Here is a 27,198-nt window from a genome sequence, read left to right on the forward strand (position 1 = left end):
TCAATTTGGGGCCCCTGATTTTCATAATTAAAGAGTTCATAGAGGTCTAAAATATTACCCAGGCTTCTCTACAGGGCTCTGCCTAAATGATCTGAAACTATGATCTACTTATACCCAAGAATCTCTAAAGGGACTTATAATTACCACTGGTAATTCATTACTTTAATTCAAATTCCTTATGAACAAATTTCTGTCTAAATGATATACTGAAGTTTCTTTTTCTCTTTATTTTGTGAAAACGATAAATTACAGGCCCATCATACAACACTCCCGGAAATATGAAAACTGTAATCACACTCCTTCCATCAGATTTCTTTCCAGGCAAACAAAGTTACCATTGTTTATCAAAGCCATCTATGTGTTAATTAACAAAATCTCACACGACACAGCTCAATAGTAGGAAAAGAAAATGGTCTTGGTGAGTCTGTTCCATATACTTATTAGCTACAGGGATCCTAGGCTAATTCTGAGTTTCATTTTTTTACATCTGTAAATGAGGATATGATCTTATAAAGCTGTACATTTAAAGAATTACATGAAGTGAAATAAGGTAGGACATTCAATATAGTCATTATTGTCATCTTAATAAAATAAAAAGAAGGCCAAAGAGAAAAAGAAAATGCATACCATGTTCACTGCATCTTGATCAAAAGGGTTCCATTCTATATTCTGAGGATAGTGGGCCAGAACCTTGGATTTGAATGTTCTTCTCAAAGGACTCTGGTCAAAATTTTCACCTATAATAAATAATTAACAATTAGTTCATATCTAGAATTTTTTCAAAAGCATGTCATAGTTCTATTTTGTAGCTATAGTGACCAATAATATTGAAATCTAACTCAATTTCTACCTTTAACAGTTTGCATTGTAAAATTCTCACAAAAAACTGTTTAATAAGAAAGAAGTCTGCATTTAAGACTTTAGAATTAGAATTTTAAAATTCTGACTAGTCAACTGATACTAAAAATCAGGTATGATAAAAATAATCCTTGCTGTAACCTAATTATTGTCCTCACTGCAGTATGTGGTAATTCAAATATCTATTTGAAAACATTTAACTCATTGAAGAAACATCCTGAATTAAGCTGAACATACCTTTCATGATCGAGAAATTTTGTACATGGACCAACCCAATGAATGCTCCAGTGCTCAAAAAAGGCAATGGGCTTAAATTTCCAGAAAATTCTCTGATAAATGTGACTGCATCTCCAGGATTTTACAAATAATAGAATTAACAGAAACATTATTACTGAGTTGACTAGTTTAATAGACAAAACACATTAAACACACTAAACTCTGAAAAGAAACAATCTATTTTAAACCAAATTTATCACCTGTCAAAAATCTGGAAAGTAAACTCCACTTTATTATATATAAGAAAATTTAATAGCTGTCAGCTCAGTTTTTTATCTCCTTGACCAAATTAACTCCCATGAGACCTGTATCCTATCATACCTTACAAATGCCTTAGTTTCGTAATATATTTCAGTGTGGATGGATCTTAAATTCTCAGTGTCAAAGAGTTGAGATTGAGGAATTAGAAGACCTTGGAACAACATTATTCTGTCTCTTGTGTTTTATGCACTTTCTAAGCTTACTTTTTAAGTGCAAAACACAAGCTGTTATATCAAAAGGTAAATGCCACTTATCAATATTTGTACAAGTAAAAACATCACAAAGCAATTTATGAGTAACACTTGGACATGTACTCAGACTCGGTTTTCATTTTTGGTAAAAATACAAAAAGGATGAGTATTAAAACACCTTTTAGTGCAAAACTTAGATCACAGAAGGAGGGAAAAGGCATCGAAAATCTTTCTGGAGAATGCAATGTAAAATATACAGAAGTTTTTTTAAATTAAGGCACATAATTTAAATAGATTTGCTGCAAGTTACCTACTATTTCTAACTTAAGCCCTTGGCTAATCACACTTTCCTGTGGGTTCTTCTTACTTATTTAGGCAAGCACTTCATCTCTGTATCTTTCTACTCCACACTTCCATCTTCTAAGAGATAAAGAGCTTCCAATTCCAGAAGAAAAACTGCCAAAGGCATCCTAAGGAAAGTTTATCAATTTTTACATCATGCTTCTAGAGAATGTCAACATCAAAAACTCAATGAGAAAATGTGAACCAGTCCATCAGTCAATGTGTCTGAAGAAAAGAGTCAGGATTCAGAATGGTTGATTTCAGGAAGGGTGAATGACAGCTTAAGGCTAATACTGGATTTTCATGCAAACATTAAGATTTTCAGATTAGTCATTTCTTAATTCAGAAAAGGGGGGCTTACTTTTTACTTCAAGTCAGAGAAAAAATAAAACAAAATCTCCCTCCTGGTTCTAAACGTCTATCTACTGACTATGCTACGGACACAGGAATAGGATATCCTCAAAAAATATACACCCATCAATAAACTCTCTCCTTCATCCACCCTCAACTACCCAAAATGCTTATTCTTATTATCCATAAATGCAAATAAAATATGAAACACTATGGGGCAGAAGAAACAGCAATACACAGGATATGACTCCTTGAAACACTTACCTTTTAATGAATTTCTGCCTGAGTTTATTAAAATAGTAACATTATCTTCATTCATATATCAAGTTATTAATGGGACAGGAGATAAATCAAAAAAATCATGACAGTGCCATTTTCAATGTAATTGTTCTGTTAACTAAGGAACACCACACCCTCAAGGCACAATTAATCACCAGAATAGAGGAAAGGAAAGCCACTTCCAGAGGAAAAAAAATTTCACAAAAACAAAAACCGAGAAAACCCATGAAACAGAAACACAAATCTAAGAAAAGAAAAACAGAACCACCACCACCACCACCACCACCACCACCTCTTATTAGATTTAGGGGGAAGGGCAGGGGCACAGTAGGAAGGATCATCGTTATATGTACAGCTGTCTTGGCAAATATTATTTTGAAGAAAATTAGGGGAAGAAACAACTGTGTAGAATTTCTGGTAACACTGCTAAGGATTTTAGAAATGAGTGGATGCAGCTCTTCGGACTAGTACCAGCCAGAGAAGAATCTTGGAGATGCCTTTTGGAGATATAAGATGGGCAAACAACCTTATCTTCCCATTTTGAGCCCAGGTTTTAATAAACCTCCAACTACTACTAAGATTTAGCAGGAGATATGAACCAATCTAAGAATTTAGATTCCCAGGAACTGGAAATTCTACATAAACATCCTTAACTTAAAATCCACCTTTCAGGCCTGGACTGGTGGCTCAGCTGGATCGAGCGTCAGCCTGCCTACATATGTCCCAGGTTTGATTCCTGGTCAGGGCACAAAAGAGAAGTCACCATCAGCTTCTCTCCCCCTCACTCTCCCCCTTCTCCTCCCACAGACAGTGGCTGGACTGGTCTAAGCATCAGCCCCAGGGCACTGAGGATAGCTCTGTTGGAGCACATCAGCCCCAGGTGCTAAAAATAGCTCAGCACTCAAGCATTGGCCCCAGATGGGGTTGCTGGGTGGATCCTGATCAGGGCCTATGTGGGAGTCTGCTGCACTATCTCTCTTCCTCTCACTTAAAAAAAAATCCACCTTTCAAACATTATCCTGAAATGAACAAGGACTATAAAGTGTGCAAACAGTAATATTCCCCACTACAAATATATACATATAGAGTTAATTTCAAGTAATATTGTCAAGTAACCTCCTACTAAACCTAAGCTGCAATAAAGTCTTTCCTCCTAAAAAAAAATAGGACATATCTGCCAAGAGAGCTTAAAGGCTCATGAGTAATTTTTTTCAAGGCCTGAAGTATATGTGATCTTTAAGAAAATTAAGATGCAGATTAGAGAACAGAAATACAAAACAATACCTATATTTAGCCTGAGCAAAACTGAATAAAGAAACAGTTATGATGAGCCTGGGTGAATTAGAATAATGATTTCTAACACCTCAACTTTTTCATTTTTACCTGTGGTCGTATTTGCAGCATCTTGGCTCTTGCCATGACGATCTGCTTCTAGCCATTGGTACAAAACTACATCATGTAACAGAAACAAAAAAGCTTTATGAACAAACAAACAAACAAAAAACAAAAAGAAATTTTGACTTTGAAGAATGGAAAATGAGGATAAAAAGTTAAAAGCAATTAAACATGAGACATTAATATCAATGGAGTGTAACTTAACACCAATAGTATGCAGCGTATAAGTTATTAGTAATAAAGCAAAGAGAACAGGTAATTTTATTGTAATAAGTGAAAATCTATTTAAACATCTGTAACAGTTATTCAAATGAGGAAAAGCACACATATCCTTTTCTTAATGCTAATTTGAAGTATCAGGAAAGAGCTAATATTTCTATAGTCAGATATAACAAAATATGATAGTAAGACTAAGTTAAAAATGATATCCCAACCTCTGCATACCTATAAAAAAAAACTGCCTTGCTGGCAAGTATGCAAGTGACAGAACTCGCAAAAATTGCTGGTGGAAATGCAAAAATGGTACAGACACCTTGAAAAACAGTTTGGCAATATTTTACATGGCTAAACATGATCTCATCATATGATCTACAGCCCCAGTAAAATCTGGAGAAAAACAGACAAACTCCAAGAGGAAGAATCTACAATATACATCATAACACTTGTCAAAACTGTCATGGTCATCAAAAAACAAGGAATGTTGGGAAACTGTCACAGTCAAGATGAGCCTAAGGAGACAAGGTAACTGACTATAATGTGGTATACTGGATGGGATCCTTTAACAGTGAAGGGACATTAAATAAACCTGAACAGAGTACAGACTTTAGTTAACAGTAATGTATCCAAACTGACTCACTAACTGTAATACATGTATCATACTACTAGAAGATGTTAATGACAAGGGAAAAACCACATGTGTGGATGGGGGTGTGGGGTATGGGAACTCTGTATTATCTTCTATATTTTTCTATAAACCTAAGACTACTCTAAAAATTGCATCTGTTTTAAAAATTACATTCCAATAGTTACAAATATTAAGGACAAAAGCATATTATTATATCCAACATTATAAGTAGTCTACCTTTTGTAAATCACTATGCAAGAATAAGATGAAGTTTGCTCTGTCCCAAGATTCCACTTAACCAACTTTCCTCATAAGCACTATTAACTAAGAAGTGTCAACTTTTGGAGGAAAGTTTACTATAGGGAGGACACAGGCTATTAAAAAATTCACAGCAGCCTGACCAGGTGGTGGCGCAGTGGATAGAGCGTCGGACTGGGATGCAGAAGGACCCAGGTTCGAGACCCCAGCTTGAGCGCAGACTCATCTGGTTTGAGCAAACAGCTCACCAGCTTGGACCCAAGGTTGCTGGCTCCAGTTGCTGGCTCCAGCAGGGGGTTACTCGGTCTGCTGAAGGCCCACGGTCAAGGCACATGTGAGAAAGCAATCAATGAACAACTAAGAAGTCGCAACGCACAACGAGAAACTGATGATTGATGCTTCTCATCTCTCTCCGTTCCTGTCTGTCTGTCCCTGTCTATCTCTGCCTCTGAAAAAATAAAAAAAATAAAAAAAATAAAAAAATTCACAGCAGAGCTCTGTAACTTAGAAGTGTTGAAGAGCATTAAAACTTACAAATGCCACCCTGGCTGGGTAACTCAACTGATTAGAGTGCATCCCAAAATGCCAAGGTTGTGAGTAGGACCCCCAGTCAGGGCACATACAAGAATCAACAAATGAATGCATCAATAACTGGAACAATAAATCGGTGTTTCTCTCTCCCCCCCTCTCTAAAATTAATTAAAACAAAAAACTCTTGGATGTCTTTTATGGATTACCTAAATATCTACAACATTAGACATCTTTAGAGTCAAATAATGGCAAGACCTTATGGAACTCCTGCACTGACATAAAAACCTGACTCATAAATGGCTAAAAGCACCCTGAAATCATCAAGAAAATTATTTGGGATTTTAAGGACAGCCAGGACTGTGAAAGGACATCCCCCACCAGAGACAGAGGCTCAAAGCAGACCTCTGAACAGTCCATCACACACACCCAGTGTGTGATGTCCCTGGCTGAGTAGGCGCACAAGTCAGTATGCTCCTCCAGGACACTGCACACTTCTGGAGACAAATAATTGTTATAATTGGTACTAGCACAAAAGAATTCAACCCTGACTTGTGGTGGCAGAGTAGATAAAGTATCGACCTGGAATGCTGAAGTCGCCAGTTCAAAGACCTAGGCTTGCTCAGTTAAGGCACATACAGGAAGCAAGTACAGCGAATTGATGCTTCCCTCTCCCCACTTCTATAAAAATCTTTTTAAAATATATTAAAAAAAAAGAATTCAAGAAGTAGACATCATTCATTTTATATATACAGTATATGGTACAAGTATTCCCTCTTTCTAATTTGCAGGAATAACAACTATTCACTAGAGTAGTAGAGTGGAATAGTGTTAGAACATGACACAAAAACCTTCCCATTTGGAAAAGCAGCATGAGCTTTACAAATGATGCTAAATATCACTCTCACAAAAATGAGACACAAAATAGGGAAACTAAGCTGTTAACTGGTCTAACAATTCTGCCTAGCTCTTATCTAAAACCTATTCTGCCTTGATTAAAGTGAGAACTTTTGGCTGTGTTCAGAGTTATCACTAGGAATATTTACCAAGAGTTCCATTTACTTCAAAGAGCCCTTGTTTCTGATTTCATTACAGAAAAAAAAATAAATTAAAAAATATATATATGATATATATATACACACACACATACATACAGTGGTCCCTCATCTATCGCAGGGCTTAGGTTCCTGAAACCCCCGCGATAGGTGAAAATCCACAAAATAGTGTGGCCTTATATTTATTTTATTATTTATATGTATTTTAAGGCTTTATAAATCCTCCCCACACTCTTATAAACCTTTTCCACACTGTTATTAACCTTTCCCACACTCTTAGAAACACTTCCTATGCTCTTAAAAACTTTCTACACTCTTAAATCTATGTAAACACAGTGCTCTGGTTGGTCGCCTCCCATCCACCAGCCAATAGTGTGCCTATACCATCTCAAGTGGGCAAAAGAGCTCAAGCAGAAGCGGAGGATACATGCGAGTCTTTGTCTACTCATCTGTTATAGGCTACGTATTTTATTTCAATTTAATATTCTTTTAATATGTTTTATTATTTTTTATATTGTTTTCCATTTTTTAGGCTAGAAAATGTTTATTTTACCACAAAATAATTAAAATAATAAATATATAAAAATATCTATATACTGCAAAATCCCAGGATACAGCGAAAAATCCACGAGATTAAATATATACAATTTTAAAATCCACCATACAGTGAGACCATGAAAAGTGAACCATGCTATGGCGAGGAACAACTGTATATGCAAATCATTCCAACTAGTTATACAGAGAATTGCATACAAGCAATGATGAGACTACCAAGAACACACCTCTCCTCACTGTGGCTGGGAACATGAAATCTGGCCTTTTGGTGGCTCCATGATTCCTCTCCATTGGCACTGGAAGTAGGGACCCTACCCCCAGATCCAAGCCACTGTTGAGATTTCTACAGACTGTGCAAGAGGTTGCAGGTAGAGAGGGATCCGTGAACCGTGGAGCTATTTCTTAGCCTGGGCAGCCCTGTTACATATTTCTTACTTCTTCCCTGACTGCTCTCACATGATCTTATCGCCCCAGTGAGAGACCTCCCTCATTATCCATTTCTACCACAAATTACTTCTGACCAGGGTGTTTCTCTACAAAACAAATCCAAGTTTCACTCTATTTCCCTATCTTCCTGTCCCTGCAGGACACCACAGAAGCTAGATGTTTTAAAGAAAGTCTGCTGATAGGAACAATGAAAACAGACAGGAAGTTTAATAAGGTAAATTAATCTATTCTGCCCTGTCCCTTTTCTCCCTAAAAAGAACGGTAAAACACACACATTAAAACAGGGTAACTTGTACACAGTGGTGAGAACTTTGATTTACTGTAATGCTAAGTAAGTTATCATTGGAAGTAACTGGAATGTTTCGAACAGAGAAGTGACTTTGTTCTAAAAGGATCATCACCCCGGCAGCTGAGAGAACAGACTGTACTGGGTGAGACTGAAATCAAAGTGACCTATGGAGGGTTCTGCAAAAATCAAGTCAGAGATGGTGACGGTGTGGCTTAGGGAAACAGTGGTAGGGAGGTTGGAAGAAATAGGATTCTAAATAATTTTGAAGGCATAAAGATATGACTTGCTGACAGATAAGATGTGAGAGTGAGGAGTTGTCAAGATCATGATACTATAGTTTTTGGTCTGAGCACCTGGATGAATGGTGTAGCTATTTACTGAAAAGAGGCACAATGGAGAAGGAGGAGGTTTGGGGGTGGGGTGGTCAGGGGGCTGGAACAGAAATTCAGTTTGGGATATGTTAAGTCTGAGATGCCTATTAGATATCTAAGTGAAAATTCTGAATAAGCATTTAGATACATGAATATAAAATTCAGGGGTATCAAATAGATGGTATTTAACATTAGAGGTCTGGATAAGATCACTTAGGAAATGAATGTAGATAAAGACAGGAAGGCCAGGGTCAGAGCCCTAGGGGACTCACATAACAGTAAGATGCTGGGAATAGAATGAGAAACTGGCAAAAAGGTGTACAAGAAAAAGTAGCCTGTAAGAGAAGAAACAGAAGCATGGCCATCATGGAAGCCAAGTAAAGAAAACCTTTTTAACAGGGAGGGAGCTGATAACAGAAGACATGCTGACCTTGACAAAGAGACTTCTGTGGAGTGGTTGGGGTGATAACCTGTGTGGAGTTGTTCCAAGAAAGAATGCAAGAGCTACCCTGGCCAGGTAGCTCAGTTGGTTAGAGCTTCATCCTGAAGCACAGAGGTTGCTAGTTTGATCCCCGGTCAGGGCACATACAGGAACAGATCGGTGTTCCTGTCCCTCTCTTGCTCTCTCCCTTCCTCTCTCTAAAATCAATAAAACAAACAAAAGGAATGCAAGAGAGGAAGTACAGGCAGAAAGTACAAATAACTATTCTGACGAGATCGGGCGCGTTCAGGGTAGTATGGCCGTAGACCAAATAACTATTCTGAAGAGTTCTGCTGGACAGATGAGGAACGGATAATATCGGAGAAGAGTATGGGGTTGAGGGAAGGGTTTGGGGTTTGTTTTTTTAAAGATAGGAGATATTAACTCATTCAGGTAAATTTTCTGTGTGCTTACACTGTGCTAGGAACTCAGGACAAAGACCCATCATGCTTGGCCTGTGGTGGTGTGGTGGATAGAATTTCAGCCTGGAACGCTAAGGTCGCTGGTTTGAAACCCTGGGCTTGCCCAGTCGAGGCCAATATGACAAGCAATCAATCAATGAAAACAACTAAAGTGAAGCAACTATGAGTTAATGCTTCTTGCTTCCTGTCCCTCTCTCTGCAAATTAAAGAAATAAAATCTGTTAAAATAAATAAATAAATAAAAAGACTCATCACACAGGCAGTCAGCCCCCAGGTCACAAATGAGATAGGTTCTGCAGGTTTGAAAATGTTTAAGTATCTACATGCACAGAGGGTAAAAATAAATACTATGTTAAGACAAGCATCTATTTAAGTTAAATTTAATAGGTAAGTATATCTGTTTCAACTTATATACAAATTCAAGAACAAACCTAAGAACTCATCTCATTAATAGCCCCCAGGGACTGCCTGTATTTTAATTAGGCACTGTGCTTTCTACCACTAAGCACAGAACACACTGTAGATGATTTAATTGCAAAAATAACCAAACAATGAATCCAGGATTCACAGTCCTCTGATAGCGAGAAATAAACAATATTCTGCTTCTAATCATGCTTGTCATACTATCTCTTTTGTAATAAAATATGAAACAAGAAAAAACCTTTTAGAAGTCACTTAAATATTGTAACTACTATCATGAAACTCTCTTAAGAAAAAGTTTCCGAGAGTGACGTCACGGAAATGGCGCCGTGAGAAGCGCGTCCGACAGCTCTCCCCTAAATCACAACAAATTTATCAACTAGAAACAGAAAAATTTATCCTCGGAGCATTCCGGAGTTCCACACAAACTGAAAGCAAAAGGACTGTTATCACTTGAATCTGAGAGACGAGGGTGTGGAGGAAGCTACCGCAGCAGCGACGCTCATTCAAGCCGCGAGGGAGTGCACCTGCGTGCTATCAATAAGACCACCCTCAGAAGCCAATAAGAAAGAGGAAATCGAATATTATGGATACAAAAGAAAGAGAGGTAACACAAATAGATGTGGAAAAATCTATGGAGAAAAGACTTAACATATTGGAAGCCTTGGAGCTAAATGACAGAGAATTTAAACTAGAAATCTTAAAAATACTCAGAGATATACAAGAAAACACAGAAAGGCAATATAGGGAGATCAGAAAACAACTCAATGAACACAAAGAATATATTACCAAGGAAATTGAAACTATAAAAACAAATCAAACAGAAATGAAAAACTCAATTCACGAGCTGAAAAACGAGGTAACAAGCTTAGCTAACAGAACAGCCCAGATTGAAGATAGGATTAGTGAAATAGAAGACAAACAACTTGAGGCACAACAGAGAGAAGAAGAAAGAGACTCAAGAATAATAAAAAATGAGAAAGCCCTACAGGAATTGTCTGACTCCATCAGAAAGAATAACATAAGAATAATAGGTATATCAGAGGGAGAAGAGAAAGAAAATGGAATGGAGAATATACTCAAACAAATAATAGACGAGAACTTCCCAAGCCTGTGGAAGGAACTAAAGCCTCAAATTCAAGAAGCAAACAGAACACCAAGTTTTCTTAACCCCAACAAACCCACTCCAAGGCACATCATAATAAAGATGACACAAACCAATGACAAAGAAAAAATTCTCAAGGCAGCCAGGGAAAAGAAGAGTACAACATATAAAGGAAGGCCTATTAGATTATCATCAGATTTCTCAGCAGAAACTCTACAAGCTAGAAGAGAGTGGACCCCAATATTTAAAGCCCTGAAAGAGAGGAACTTTCAGCCAAGAATACTATACCCATCAAAGCTATCCTTCAAGTATGAAGGAGATATAAAAACATTTACAAATACAGAAAAGATGAGAGAATTTATCAACAGAAAGCCCCCACTCCAGGAAATACTAAGGGGGGTTTTCCAACCAGATTCAAAGAACAAAAGAAAACAACACCACAAGTAACAGCTCCACCAAGAACACAATAAAACCAAACTTAAACTGTGACAACAAAGGAAAAAAAGGGGGGAGAGGATGGAGATTAACAGTAGCAAAGGATGATGAAGTGCAGAAATACTTATAAGATAGGGTACTACAATGAATATGGTAGGTACCCTTTTCATTACTTAATGGTAACCACCCTTAAAAAAACCACCACAAAAACACTTGACTTAAAAAAGGTAGCAACAGAGGAAAGAAGTATGGAACACAAACAAACAAAAACAAATGATAGAAAAACAAAAGAGAAGAATCAAACTAGATACAAAACTAACAGAAAGCAATTTATAAAATGGCAGTAGGGAACCCACAAGTGTCAATAATTACACTAAATGTAAATGGATTAAACTTACCAATAAAAAGACACAGAGTAGCAGAATGGATTAAAAAAGAAAATCCAACTATATGCTGCCTACAAGAAACACATCTAAGCAACAAGGATAAAAACAAATTCAAAGTGAAAGGCTGGAAAACAATACTCCAAGCAAACACCACCCAAAAAAAAGCAGGCGTAGCAATACTCATATCTAATAATGCTGACTACAAGACAGAAAAAGTACTCAGAGACAAAAATGGTCATTTCATAATGATTAAGGGGAAGTTGAATCAAGAAGACATAACAATCCTTAATATATATGCACCAAACCAAGGAGCACCAAAATATATAAGACAGCTACTTATTGACCTTAAAACAAAAACTAACAAAAATACAATCATACTTGGAGACCTCAATACACCGCTGACGGCTCTAGATCGGTCATCCAAACAGAAAATCAATAAAGATATAGTGGCCTTAAACGAAATACTAGAACACCTGGATATGATAGACATCTACAGGACACTTCATCCCAAAGCGACACAGTATACATTTTTCTCTAGTGTACATGGAACATTCTCAAGAATTGACCATATGTTGGGCCACAAAGACAATATCAGCAAATTTAGAAAAATTGAAATTGTACCAAGCATATTTTCTGATCATAAAGCCTTGAAACTAGAATTCAACTGCAAAAAAGAGGGGGAAAAACCCACAAAAATGTGGAAACTAAACAACATACTTCTAAAAAATGAATGGGTCAAAGAAGAAATAAGCGCAGAAATCAAAAGATATATACAGACAAATGAAAATGAAAATACGACATATCAGAATCTCTGGGATGCAGCAAAAGCAGTAATAATAGGAAAGTTCATATCACTTCAGGCCTATATGAACAAACAAGAGAGAGCCGAAGTAAACCACTTAACTTCACACCTTAAGGAACTAGAAAAAGAAGAACAAAGACAACCCAAAACCAGCTGAAGAAAGGAGATAATAAAAATCAGAGCAGAAATAAATGAAATAGAGAACAGAAAAACTATAGAAAAAAATCAATAAAACAAGGAGCTGGTTCTTTGAAAAGATCAACAAAATTGACAAACCCTTGGCAAGACTCACCAAGGAAAAAAGACACAGGACTCAAATAAATAAAATCCAAAATGAAAGAGGAGAGATCACCACAGACATCATAGAAATACAAAGAATTATTGTAGAATACTATGAAAAATTATATGCCACCAAATACAACAACCTAGAAGAAATGGATAAATTCCTAGAACAATACAACTTTCCTAGACTGAGTCATGAAGAAGCAGAAAGCCTAAACAGACCAATCAGCAGGGAGGAAATAGAAAAAACTATTAAAAATCTCCCCAAAAATAAAAGTCCAGGCCCAGACGGTTATACTAGTGAATTCTATCAAACATTCAAAGAAGACTTGGTTCCTATTCTACTCAAAGTCTTCCAAAAAATTGAAGAAGAAGCAATACTTCCAAACACATTTTATGAGGCCAACATAACCCTCATACCAAAACCTGGCAAGGATGGCACAAAGAAAGAAAACTACAGACCAATATCTCTAATGAATACAGATGCTAAAATACTAAACAAAATACTGGCAAACCGAATACAACAACATATTAAAAACATACTACATCATGATCAAGTGGGATTCATCCCAGAATCTCAAGGATGGTTCAACATACGCAAAACGGTTAACGTAATACACCATATCAACAAAACAAAGAACAAAAACCACATGATCTTATCAATAGATGCAGAAAAGGCTTTTGATAAAATACAACACAATTTTATGTTTAAGACTCTCACCAAAATGGGTATAGAAGGAAAATATCTCAACATGATAAAGGCCATATATGATAAACCATCAGCCAACATCCTATTAAACGGCATAAAACTGAGGACTTTCTACCTTAAATCAGGAACAAGACAGGGTTGTCCACTCTCTCCACTCTTATTCAACGTGGTGCTAGAAGTTCTGGCCAGAGCAATCAGACAAGACAAAGAAATAAAAGGCATCCATATCGGAAAAGAAGAAGTAAAGCTATCACTTTTTGCTGATGATATGATCCTATACATCGAAAATCCGAAGGACTCCACAAAAAGATTATTAGAAACAATAAACCAATACAGTAAGGTCGCAGGATACAAAATTAACATACAAAAGTCCATAGCCTTTCTATATGCCAACAATGAAATATTAGAAAACGAACTCAAAAAAATAATCCCCTTCACGATTGCAACAAAAAAAATAAAATACCTAGGAATAAACATAACAAAGAACGTAAAGGACCTATATAATGAAAATTACAAAGCATTGTTAAGGGAAATCGAAAAAGATACAATGAGATGGAAAAATATTCCTTGTTCTTGGATAGGAAGAATAAATATAATCAAAATGGCCATATTACCCAAAGCAATATACAAATTTAATGCAATTCCCATCAAAATTCCTATGACATTTTTTAAAGAAATGGAACAAAAAATCATCAGATTTATATGGAACTATAAAAAACCCCGAATAGCCAAAACAATCCTAAGGAAAAAGAATGAAGCTGGGAGCATTACAATATCTGACTTTAAACTATATTATAGGGCCACGATAATCAAAACAGCATGGTATTGGCAGAAAAATAGACACTCAGACCAATGGAACAGAATAGAAAGCCCAGAAATAAAACCACATATATATGGTCAAATAATCTTTGATAAAGGGGCCAACAACACACAATGGAGAAAAGAAAGCCTCTTCAACAAATGGTGTTGGGAAAACTGGAAAGCCACATGCAAAAGAATGAAACTCGACTACAGCCTGTCCCCGTGTACTAAAATTAATTCAAAATGGATCAAAGACCTAAATATAAGACCTGAAACAATAAAGTACATAGAAGAAGACATAGGTACTAAACTCATGGACCTGGGTTTTAAAGAACATTTTATGAACTTGACTCCAATGGCAAGAGAAGTGAAGGCAAAGATAAATGAATGGGACTACATCAGAATTAAAAGTTTTTGCTCAGCAAGAGAAACTGATATCAAAATAAACAGACAGCCAACTATATGGGAACTGATATTTTCAAACGACAGCTCAGATAAGGGCCTAATATCCAAAATTTACAAAGAACTCATAAAACTCAACAACAAACAAACAAGCAATCCAATAAAAAAATGGGAAGAGGACATGAACAGACACTTCTCCCAGGAAGAGATACAAATGGCCAACAGATATATGAAAAGATGCTCAGCTTCATTAGTTATTAGAGAAATGCAAATCAAAACTACAATGAGATACCACCTCACCCCTGTTAGATTAGCTATTATCAACAAGACGGGTAATAGCAAATGTTGGAGAGGCTGTGGAGAAAAAGGAACCCTCATTCACTGTTGGTGGGACTGTAAAGTAGTACAACCATTATGGAGGAAAGTATGGTGGTTCCTCAAAAAACTGCAAATAGAACTACCTTATGACCCAGCAATCCCTCTACTGGGTATATACCCCAAAACCTCAGAAACATTGATACGTGAAGACACATGTAGCCCCATGTTCATTGCAGCACTGTTCACAGTGGCCAAGACATGGAAACAACCAAAAAGCCCTTCAATAGAAGACTGGATAAAGAAGATGTGGCACATATACACTATGGAATACTACTCAGCCATAAGAAATGATGACATCAGATCATTTACAGCAAAATGGTGGGATCTTGATAACATTATAAGGAGTGAAATAAGCAAATCAGAAAAAAACAAGAACTACATGATTCCATACATTGGTGGAACATAAAAATGAGACTAAGAGACATGGACAAGAGTGTGGTGGTTACCAAGGGTGGGGGGGGAGGGAGGACATGGGAGGGAGGGAGGGAGAGAGTTAGGGGGAGGGGGAGGGGCACAGAGAACTAGATAGAGGGTGACGGAGGACAATCTGACTTTGGGCGAGGGGTTTGCAACATAATTTGATGACAAAATAACCTAGACATGTTTTCTTTGAATATATGTACCCTGATTTATTAATGTCATCCCATTACCATTAATAAAAATTTATTAAAAAAAAAAAAAAAAGAAAAAGAAAAAGTTTCCATAATTTTTAGGTTAGTAATCAAGTAAAAACCATGTGTTCATCAGTGCTTAGTAAATGAATTTTTTTTTTTGAGAGACAAGGTGAGAAGTATCAACTCATTATTGCTAATACTTTAGTTGTGAATTGATTGCTTCCCATACATGCCTTGACTGGACTGAGCCAGTGTCCACCTTGCTCAAGCCAGCAACCTTGGACTTTTCATGCAAGCAACCTTTGGGTTCAAGCTGGTGGGCTTTGTGATTGTGTGGATGATTACTGCGCTCAAGTCAGTGACCCTGCACTGATGAGCCTGTCTGTACTCAGAGCCAGCAATTCAGAACCAGCAACCTCTGGGTTTTGAACTGGCAACCTCAGTGTTTCTGGGGTTGACGCTTTATCCACTGCACCACCACCACCAGTTGGGCAGTAATGATTTTTATTACTCTGAAGAATACGTAAATGATTTTCAAATAGTAATTGCAGCCAAGAAAACAAGGTCTAGTTCTGGTTGAATATCCTGGAGTAGAGCAGCCTATAGGACAAATCACAATTTCTTTAAGTAAAGGTTCCCTCATATATAAAATATAAATTACTTTATTACTATAACAATGAATTATTAGTAATATTAGATATCTATCTTCTATGAGATTCATTTATCCAATTAGTTGTGGGAGAGTACAGTAATGTTATTATTCATGTTGTATTTTATCATACATAAAACAAATCTTCCCCTATTACTAAATAACTTACTCTTTGCTAATGAGACTGAGAGAGAGCCACCTGTTGCCTTCAGGAACATAAGAAAGTCACCTACCAATAAAATATTTATATCTGACAAGTAATACAATAGAGCTAGAGTTCTAAGATGATTCAAACTGAAACTTTTCTGCTACATCACTCAAAAAAGCAGTTATTTGCACAGAGCTAAAATAGACCTTTCCCTCCAGTTCCATTCATTATTTTTTGCTGACAATATTCTCACACACAAAAAATGTATATAGAAACATAAGCAACTCAGTTTAGTTTACATAGGGATATCAATTAATGTACACCAAAAAACAAACACGTTTTCCTCTTCTACTCTCTTAAAAAAAAATCCACATTAAAAAATCAACAAAATTCTCTAAATGAAAGTTCTCTAAATTACAAGGTTAGGAAGGGGGTACATCTATTTTAGTAATACTCCTACCTCGTGGCTTATGCAATTATTCCAGTATGAACAAATAGGACAAAACAATGTTTTAGCAACAAGACTCAGTGAGGAAGAGAATCTTCCTACATGAACCAGACAGAGGCATAATTATTCTAACAACTACCTTAAGTTGTTGGTACCAAAATGCTCTATTGATGTGATGTTTGCTAAGCAAAAACAGCCTCTAAATCTCTTTGCATCAGTGTGACTTTCGATTTTAATTTAAAAACCTAAGACCAATATGGACTTGGAGACTTATCACTCAAGGGAAACTGAGGAGAAGTCGCAGTTTGCACACGCTCCACCACAACCCTTTCTAGTGACAACCCACATCTTTATTGTCCAGACTGAGAGGCTGAAACTCAAGAGAGGCTGAGGAATTCCCCCCAAGTCACACCGCCAGGAAGCAGCAGAAATGTGAAGAAACCAGGACCAGTTGCCTTAAAACCCCATCTCCTCCCCGCTGGACTGCTGCCCACAGGACACAGCACAGCAGCCACAGGGATCTCTCTGATTTAAAGCACTGACTAGACCCCACTTCCCTGCGGGAGGGAGGTCACACTCTGGGGCACCTCCACATCTACTCACAGAGCCAAATTAACCTCTCCTGAAGCACCAGCACCAAGCAGTTGAGAGTATACTTCAAAGTAAAAATAACTCGAAAGCATAAAGCTAGGAACTGACATACGTAACAGCAGAAGAGCTTCTTTCTAAAAACAAACATATATAAAGACCATTTTCAGCTCTCACTCTACTTGGCCTTTCTATATATAGTACTTGACACTTCAATCTCCTTATTTCCTTGTGTTCTGTGATGCCAATCTTTCTCAAGTTCTTTTATCTCAATGTTTGCTTCAAGAGTCTCTCTGCTGTAGTATGTGTTTATCTTAATCCTTTATTGGACAAACATATTCGGAGATGGCTACCCATGTAGATCCACAGAGTAATGTCATACCCTCGTGGGTAAAGGGTCTTATCTCTCCTGAAGGAGGTGGACATTCCCATTGTTAATCGCCTTGAGAATATGCATCTTATGACATGGAGAAAAAATATGAAAGATGGACAGAATGTCAGCCTGGGATGCTGAGGACCCAGGTTCGAAACCCCAAGGTCACTGGCTTGAGTTGAGCTCACCAGCTTGAGCACAGTGTTGCCAGCTTGAGTGTGGGATCACAGACATGACCCCAAGGTTGCCACCTTGAGACCAAGGTCACTGGCTTGAGCAAGGGGTCACTGGCTCAGCTAGAGCTTGCCCCTTTCCCCGGTCAAGACAATCAATGAACAATTAAGGCACCGTGCTGCAACTGTGAGTTGATGCTTCTCATCTCTCTCCTGTCTGTCTGTCCCTCTCTCTCTCTCTAAAAAAGAAAAAGAGGGAGGAGACAAGATGGCGCTGGAGTAGGCGGACGTACCAGCATCTACCTTCCAGAACCAAAGTGGATTACAAACTAATTTTATGAACTATCATCTGGAAAAACCAACTTTGGACTAAACTAAGAGGACTCTTCAACCAAGGAACACTGAAGAAGCCCACCGAGACTGGTAGGAAAAGCAGAAACGCGGAGAGGGCCGCCCAGCTCCTCGGAGCGAGCGGCAGCAGGGAGAGACTCGCGTGGGGGAAAGTGAGTTTAGCAGAGGGGAAAGGGTCCTGAGCCCCAGGAACAAAGCCCCAGCCTGCAGCCCCAGAGCCCAGAAGAGGCGTAAGGACAGTATTTAGCTGGAAACAAGTCAGGATACTGTTTGTGAGAGAGTCTGATTTCTCAGACCCAGGATCCTTCTTAAAGGGACCGCGCAGAACATCTCTCTCAAAAACAATCACCTGGGGCTCCTGGGGACAGGGGGAGAGAGGAGAGGACCACAGTAACAGGAAGAGAGTGTAATCTAGGAGGCATAGGGAGAAACATTTTGGGAGATAGCCACCCTAACCCCTGGGACGAGTCACTCCCCAAACCTGAAGTGAATATTTCCCCCGGAAACAGCAATACCAACAAAGGGAAGCAGGAGAGCAGCCAAACAAGCTCCCCCGCGGCATTCAGAGCAGAGTCGCTTAGAAGGAGGGAGCTTTCGGGTCTACAGTAGTGAGTCTTAGGGTCCGAGCTGCAACGCCCCCACCCACGCGGCTGAGGGCGCACCAGAGAGCAGGCAGCAGCGGGAGACAAAAGTGCGGTTCTGCTGGCAGGGGCAGAAGTCGGCTGGCCACCACTGGGCTCAGGTGTGAGCTCAATCTTGCCCAGCTGGGGAGAAGGGGGCGTGCAAAAGTGGTCAAGCTCAGCTGCCAGCAGCCTGTAATCCAGCCTCCGAGAGAAGGGCAGGAACCCCGGAAAGGGTGGAGACCAGCCCCTGAGCAAGGGCAGAGGAGCACAGCCTTGCCCCGCCCGTGCAACCCAGGCTTGCGGTCTGACTTGGTAGCCGGCTCCTCCCGCGGGGGTGGAGCCAAAAGCCCAGAAGAGGCGGAGTTCCGCTACGGAGCTGAGCTTGGGCACTCAGTCCTGCCTGGCGGTAGAACCAAGGCTAGCAGCTGTTCCTTGAGTGGGATCCTCCTGCAAGGGCAGGGCGAAAGCTCAGAAACAAGCGGAGACCCGCAGCTGAGCAAAGGTGCTCGCCAGTGCCCTCAGGACCGAGCATAACATCACACACAAGGGCGGGGCAAAGGCCAAGGCCACCAACCCTTGTGCACCCGAACACGTGATCACAGCCACTCCCGTGAAGAGAAAATGCGGAGGCAGAGAAATACAACACAAATAAACCAAGAGAAATCCCCAGAAAAGCACCTAAGTGAATCACATATAACCAAATTACCAGATGCAGAGTTTAAAATAACGATTGTTAGGATGCTCAAAGATATTGGAACAACCATAGATGGCCATTATGAAAACCTAAATAGATAACAAATATAAAAAAGGACATTGAAATAATAAAAAAGAATCAGTCAGAAATGACAAATACAATATCTGAAATAAAGAATACAATGGAAGGAATTAAAAGCAGGATGGATGAAGCAGAGAATCGAATCAGTGAGTTAGAGGACACGATAAACAAAGGCACGGAAGCAGAGCAGAAAAAAGAAAAGAGACTCAAAAAGTCTGAGGAAACTCTAAGAGAGCTCTGTGACAACATGAAGAGAAATAACATCTGCATCATAGGGGTTCCTGAAGAAGAAGAGAAAGAACAAGGGATAGAGACTTTGTTCAAACATATTATAGCGGAAAACTTCCCCCAATTAAGGCAAGAAAACATTTCACATGTTCAGGAAGCACAGAGAACTCCATTAAGGAGAAACCAACACCAAGACACATCATAATTAAAATACCAAAGCTAAATGATAAACAGAAAATATTAAAAGCTGCTAGAGAAAAAAAGACTATCACCTACAAAGGAGCCCCCATAAGGATGACTTCTGACTTCTCAACAGAAACACTTGAGGCCAGAAGGGAATGGCAAGAAATATTCAAAGTAATGCAGAACAAGAACCTACAACCAAGACTACTTTATCCAGCAAGGCTATCATTTAAAATTGAAGGAGAAATAAAAAGCTTTACAGACAAAAAAAAAAAACTCAAGGATTTCACTGCAACCAAACCAAGGCTGCAAGAAATGCTAAGGGACCTGTTGTAAACAGATCAAAGGAAAAAAAGAACATAGCAAAAGAGAAATACAGTTTTAAAGAAAAAAAATGCCAATAAACAATTACATATCAGTAATAACTTTAAATGTTAATGGGTTAAATGATCCGATCAAGAGACATAGGGTAGCTGCGTGGATAAGAAAACAGGACCCATACATATGCTGTCTACAAGAGACACATCTTAAATCAAAAGATGCACACAGACTGAAGATAAAAGGATGGAAAAAAATATTTCACGCAAATGGAAATGAAAAAAAAGCTGGGGTAGCAAAACTTATATCAGACAAAATGGACTTTAAAACAAAGACCATAGTTAGAGATAAAGAAGGTCACTACATAATGATAAAGGGAGCAATCCAAAAGGAAGATATAACCATTATAAATATCTACGCACCTAATATAGGAGCACCTATATATATAAAGCAGACTTTGATGGACTTAAAGGGCGAGATCAACAGCAATACTATAATAGTAGGGGATTTCAATACCCCATTAACATCATTAGATAGGTCCTCAAGAAAGAAAATTAACAAAGAAACAGCAGACTTAAAGGACATATTAGATCAACTCGATTTAATAGATATCTTCAGAACCTTTCACCCTAAAACAGCAGAATATACATTCTTTTCAAGCGCTCATGGTACATTCACTAGAATAGACCACATGTTAGGGCACAAAAGTGGGCTCAACAAATTTAAGAAGATTGAAATCATATCGAGCACTTTCTCTGATCACAATGGCATTAAACTAGAAATCAACCACAATAGAAAAATTGAAAAACATTCAAACACTTGGAAACTAAATAGCACATTATTAAACAATGAATGGGTTAACATTGAGATCAAAGAAGAAATTTAAAAATTCCTAGAAACAAACGATAATGAGCATACATCAACTCAAAGTTTATGGGACACAGCAAAAGCAGTCCTGAGAGGGAAGTTTATAGCATTACAGGCATACCTCAAGAAGCTAGAAAAAGCTCAAATAAACAACTTAACCCTGCATCTAAAAGAACTAGAAAAAGAACAGCAAGTAAAGCCCAGAGCTAGGAGAAGGAAGGAAATAATAAAGATCAGAGCAGAAATAAATGACATAGAGGCTAAAGAAACAATACAGAGGATCAATGAAACCAGGAGCTGGTTCTTTGAAAAGGTAAACAAGATCGATGAACCTTTAACGAGACTCACCAAGAAAAAAAGAGAGAGGACTCAAATAAATAAAATTAGAAACGAGAGTGGAGAAATAACAACTGACACAACAGAAATACAAAATATTGTAAGAAAATATTACGAAGAACTGTACGCCAAAAAACTAGACAACCTAGATGAAATGGACAAATTCCTTGAATCATATAATCTTCCAAAAATCAATCTGGAAGAATCAGAAAACCTAAACAGACCAATTACAACAAATGAGATTGAAACAGCTATCAAAAAACTCCCAAAAAAGAAAAGTCCTGGGCCTGATGGCTTCACAAGTGAATTCTACCAAATATTCAAAGAAGAACTAACTCCTATCCTTCTCAAGCTATTTCAAAAAATTCAAGAGGAAGGAAGACTTCCAAACTCCTTTTATGAAGCGAGCATAATTCTGATTCCAAAACCAGGCAAAGACAACACAAAAAAAGAAAATTATAGGCCAATATCCCTGATGAACTTAGATGCAAAAATCCTCAACAAAATATTAGCAAACCAGATCCAGCAATATATGGAAAAAATCATACACCATGATCAAGTAGGATTTATTCTTGGGAGGCAAGGCTGGTACAATATTCGCAAATCAATCAATGTGATTCATCACATAAACAAAAGAAAGGAGAAAAACCACATGATAATTTCAATAGATGCAGAAAAAGCATTTGATAAAGTCCAGCACCCATTCATGATTCCCACCCATTCGGCAAAGTGGGAATACAGGGAACATACCTCAACATGATAAAGGCCATCTATGACAAACCCACAGCCAACATCATACTCAATGGGCAAAAATTAAAAGCAATACCCTTAAGATCAGGAACAAGGCAGGGGTGCCCCCTTTCACCACTCTTATTCAACATAGTTCTGGAAGTCCTAGCCACAGCAATCAGACAAGAAAAAGAAATAAAAGGCATCCAAATTGGAAAAGAAGAAGTAAAACTATCATTATTTGCAGATGACATGATATTGTATATAGAAAACCCTAAAGTCTCAGTCAAAAAACTACTAGACCTGATAAATGAATTTGGCAAGGTGACAGGATATAAAATCAATACCCAGAAATCAGAGGCTTTTTTTTTTTTTTCCATTTTTCTGAAGCTGGAAACAGGGAGAGACAGTCAGACAGACTCCCGCATGCGCCCGACCGGGATCCACCCGGCACGCCCACCATGGGGCGACGCTCTGCCCACCCGGGGGCGATGCTCTGCCCATCCTGGGCGTCGCCATGTTGCGACCAGAGCCACTCTAGTGCCTGGGGCAGAGGCCACAGAGCCATCCCCAGCGCCCGGGCCATCTTTGCTTCAATGGAGCCTTGGCTGCGGGAGGGGAAGAGAGAGACAGAGAGGAAAGCGCGGCGGAGGGGTGGAGAAGCAAATGTGTGCTTCTCCTGTGTGCCCTGGCCGGGAATCGAACCCGGGTCCTCCGCACGCTAGGCCGACGCTCTACCGCTGAGCCAACCGGCCAGGGCTCAGAGGCATTTTTATACACTAATAATGAACTGTCAGAAAGAGAAATCAAGGAAGCAATCCCCTTTACCATTGCAACCAAAAAAATAAAGTACCTAAGAATAAATTTAACCAAGGAGATTAAAGACTTGTACTCGGAAAATTATAAAACATTGATAAAAGAAATCAGGGAAGATACGAATAAGTGGAGGCATATACCGTGCTCATGGTTAGGAATAATAAACATCATTAAAATGTCTATTTTACCCAAAGCAATTTATAAATTCAATGTAATACCGATTAAAATACCAATGACTTACTTCAAAGACATAGAACACATATTCCAAAAATTTATATGGAACCAAAAGAGAACACGAATAGCCTCAGCAATCTTGAAAAGGAAGAAAAAAGCGGGAGGTATCACACTTCTAGATATCAAGTTATATTATAAGGCCATTTTACTCAAAACAGCATGGTACTGGCATAAGAACAGGCAGATAGATCAATGGAACAGAACAGAGAACCCAGAAATAAACCCACAGCTCCATGGACAACTGATATTTGACAAAGGAAGTAAGACAATACAATGGAGTAAAGACAGCCTCTTCAACAAATGGTGTTGGGAAAACTGGACAGCTACCTGCAAAAAAATGAAACTAGACCACCAACTTACACCACTCACAAAAATAAACTCAAAATGGATAAAAGACTTGAATGTAAGCCGTGAAACCATAAGCATCTTAGAAGAAAACATAGGCAGTAAGCTCTCTGACATCTCTCGCAGCAATATATTTGCTGATTTGTCTCCACAGGCAAGTGAAATAAAAGACAGGATAAACAAATGGGACTTTATCAAACTAAAAAGCTTCTGCACAGCTAAAGACAATAAGAACAGAATAAAAAGACAAACTACACAATGGGAGAATATATTTGACATAGCGTCTGATAAGGGGTTAATAACCAAAATTTATAAAGAACTTGTAAAACTTAATACCAGGAAGACAAACAATCCAATCCAAAAATGGGCAAAAGAAATGAATAGACACTTCTCCAAAGAGGACACACAGATGGCCAACAGGCATATGAAAAAATATTCAACATCACTAATGATTAGAGAAATGCAAATTAAAACCACAATGAGATATCACCTCACACCAGTCAGAATGGCGCTCATCAATAAAACAACACAGAGTAAGTGCTGGCGAGGATGTGGAGAAAAGGGAACTCTCCTGCACTGCTGGTGGGAATGCAGACTGGTGCAGCCACTGTGGAAAACAGTATGGAGATTCCTCAAGAAATTAAAAATCGAACTGCCTTTTGACCCAGCTATACCACTGTTAGGAATATACCCCAAGAACACCATAGCACTGTTTGAAAAGAAGAAATGCACCCCCATGTTTATGGCAGCATTGTTCACAATAGCAAAGATTTGGAAACAGCCCAAGTGTCCATCAGAGGACGAGTGGATTAAAAAGCTTTGGTATATATATACTATGGAATACTACTCAGCCATAAGAAATGATGACATAGGATCTTTTACAACAACATGGACGGGCCTTGATAACATTATACTGAGTGAAAGAAGTAAATCAGAAAAAACTAAGAACTAAATGATTCCATACATAGGTGGGACATAAAGATGAGACTCAGAGACATGGACAACAGTGTTCAGGTTACAGGGTGGGGGGAGGAGAGGGAGGGGGTTGGGGGAGGGGAGGGGCACAAAGAACAAAGAAAAAAAAAAAAAGAAAAAAGAAAGATGGAAATTAGACTGATGTAAAAACGAAACTTTTTCTCTCCAGACCTTAATTCCCTTGAACCTAGACTACAAACAGTCCAGACATGCTTAATGACTCTCCTGACTTGTGAGAGAAAAAGAATCCCTGCCATGTGGCGGCAGACTTTGATTTCACCAAGAGGCAGTCTCCCACCTGGGAAAGAACACGAGTTCTATGAGCAATGAAAGCAGCCACACATATACTTTCCTAAACTGGTTATGTTACTTTCCATTTATGATTCCCATCTTTACCTATAAGAATTTTGAGTCCTACAAGTCTCTGCTGTTAAGAAATAAGAAAGAGCCCAGCACAATCAAGAGAGAGTTGTACTCCCCCAAACCTGCATGGTGGTAGTAGCAATGATTGGTGAGGTCCCCAAGTGGTCCCCAGCTATGGAGCTGGAAAGTTCAATGGACCATATCCAACTTGGTATTTTCTCTTTTTTACTAATTCTTATGGAGTGAGCAGTTATTAAGGGAGCTTGCTGTTACCTTCATGGGTTTCTCTTTTTCTACTGCTCCCAATATATTTGTGTTCCACTGGACTCTGCTTATTTTTTCTTACACTACATACTATATTAATGACTTCCAAATACATATATACTCCAGACTGATCACTCATCTCCCCAGGTCAACACTTCCAAGTGCGTATGGGAAAGCTTTACCACATGCTATTAAAAGTCAAAGTACCCGAAACTGAACTCCCTGTATGTCTCTCAGGCCACATCTTCTTCCTCGATTGCATGTATCAATAATACCAAGATTCACCCATATCAAAACCTGGAATTTGCTCTCCCTTCTCCTGAAGAAAGGTGAGGAAAATAAAACGGAATGAGGGAATTCTTTCTGGCATACAAAGTGTTTTCTGTAATAAGGAGGGTTCAGTGTTCTCATAATGCAGAGAACAAACCTTAGCTTTTCTGTTCTTGGAACATAAATATAGAATGACTAAGTCATATGTGACCTTGGGTAAAACAATTAGCCTTTCTGTGTTTTCCAGGAAGGAAAACGGTATTATGAGTAAAGTTATGTCATAGAAAAATGTGTCATAAATATTGTAAAGGTCCCCACCCCCAAAAAAAATCTTTCTCCAAATGTTAGGAAAAGTGAGCACGACAGCAAGCATGCTTAACAGCATTCTTTTTTTTTTTTTTTTTTAATAAATTTTTATTAATGGTAATGGGATGACATTAATAAATCAGGGTACATATATTCAAAGAAACATGTCTAGGTTATTTTGTCATTAAATTATGTTGCATACCCCTCGCCCAAAGTCAGATTGTCCTCCGTCACCCTCTATCTAGTTCTCTGTGCCCCTCCCCCTCCCCCTAACTCTCTCCCTCCCTCCCTCCCATGTCCTCCCTCCCCCCACCCCTGGTAACCACCACACTCTTGTCCATGTCTCTTAGTCTCATTTTTATGTTCCACCAATGTATGGAATCATGTAGTTCTTGTTTTTTTCTGATTTACTTATTTCACTCCTTATAATGTTATCAAGATCCCACCATTTTGCTGTAAATGATCTGATGTCATCATTTCTTATGGCTGAGTAGTATTCCATAGTGTATATGTGCCACATCTTCTTTATCCAGTCTTCTATTGAAGGGCTTTTTGGTTGTTTCCATGTCTTGGCCACTGTGAACAGTGCTGCAATGAACATGGGGCTACATGTGTCTTCACGTATCAATGTTTCTGAGTTTTTGGGGTATATACCCAGTAGAGGGATTGCTGGGTCATAAGGTAGTTCTATTTGCAGTTTTTTGAGGAACCACCATACTTTCCTCCATAATGGTTGTACTACTTTACAGTCCCACCAACAGTGAATGAGGGTTCCTTTTTCTCCACAGCCTCTCCAACATTTGCTATTACCCGTCTTGTTGATAATAGCTAATCTAACAGGAGTGAGGTGGCATCTCATTGTAGTTTTGATTTGCATTTTTCTAATAACTAATGAAGCTGAGCATCTTTTCATATATCTGTTGGCCATTTGTATCTCTTCCTGGGAGAAGTGTCTGTTCATGTCTTCTTCCCATTTTTTTATTGGATTGTTTGTTTGTTGTTGAGTTTTATGAGTTCTTTGTAAATTTTGGATATTAGGCCCTTATCTGAGGTGTTGTTTGAAAATATCATTTCCCATTTAGTTGGCTGTCTGTTTATTTTGATATCAGTTTCTCTTGCTGAGCAAAAACTTTTTATTCTGATGTAGTCCCATTCATTTATCTTTGCCTTCACTTCTCTTGCCATTGGAGTCAAGTTCATAAAATGTTCTTTAAAACCCAGGTCCATGAGTTTAGTACCTATGTCTTCTTCTATGTACTTTATTGTTTCAGGTCTTATATTTAGGTCTTTGATCCATTT

General features: G+C 38.4%; 1 protein-coding gene across 5 annotated transcripts in view; it reads right to left on the reverse strand.

The window, feature by feature from the left end:
• Window positions 1-27,198, reverse strand: part of DENND5B (DENN domain containing 5B) — a 222,288-nt gene that overhangs the window by 116,746 nt on the left and 78,344 nt on the right. For 3 of the 5 annotated variants that reach the window (XM_066258056.1, XM_066258052.1, XM_066258054.1), the window contains exons 2-3: window positions 3,942-4,007; window positions 628-737 (exon numbers count right to left, since the gene is read on the reverse strand). In XM_066258056.1, the coding sequence (XP_066114153.1) occupies window positions 628-737; window positions 3,942-4,007 (176 nt within the window). The remainder of the gene's footprint in view (window positions 1-627; window positions 738-3,941; window positions 4,008-27,198) is intronic. The other 2 variants (XM_066258053.1, XM_066258055.1) reach the window with 1 other exon arrangement.

The sequence above is a fragment of the Saccopteryx bilineata genome, chromosome 2 (genome assembly GCF_036850765.1).
Source record: "Saccopteryx bilineata isolate mSacBil1 chromosome 2, mSacBil1_pri_phased_curated, whole genome shotgun sequence".
Taxonomy (NCBI): domain Eukaryota; kingdom Metazoa; phylum Chordata; class Mammalia; order Chiroptera; family Emballonuridae; genus Saccopteryx; species Saccopteryx bilineata.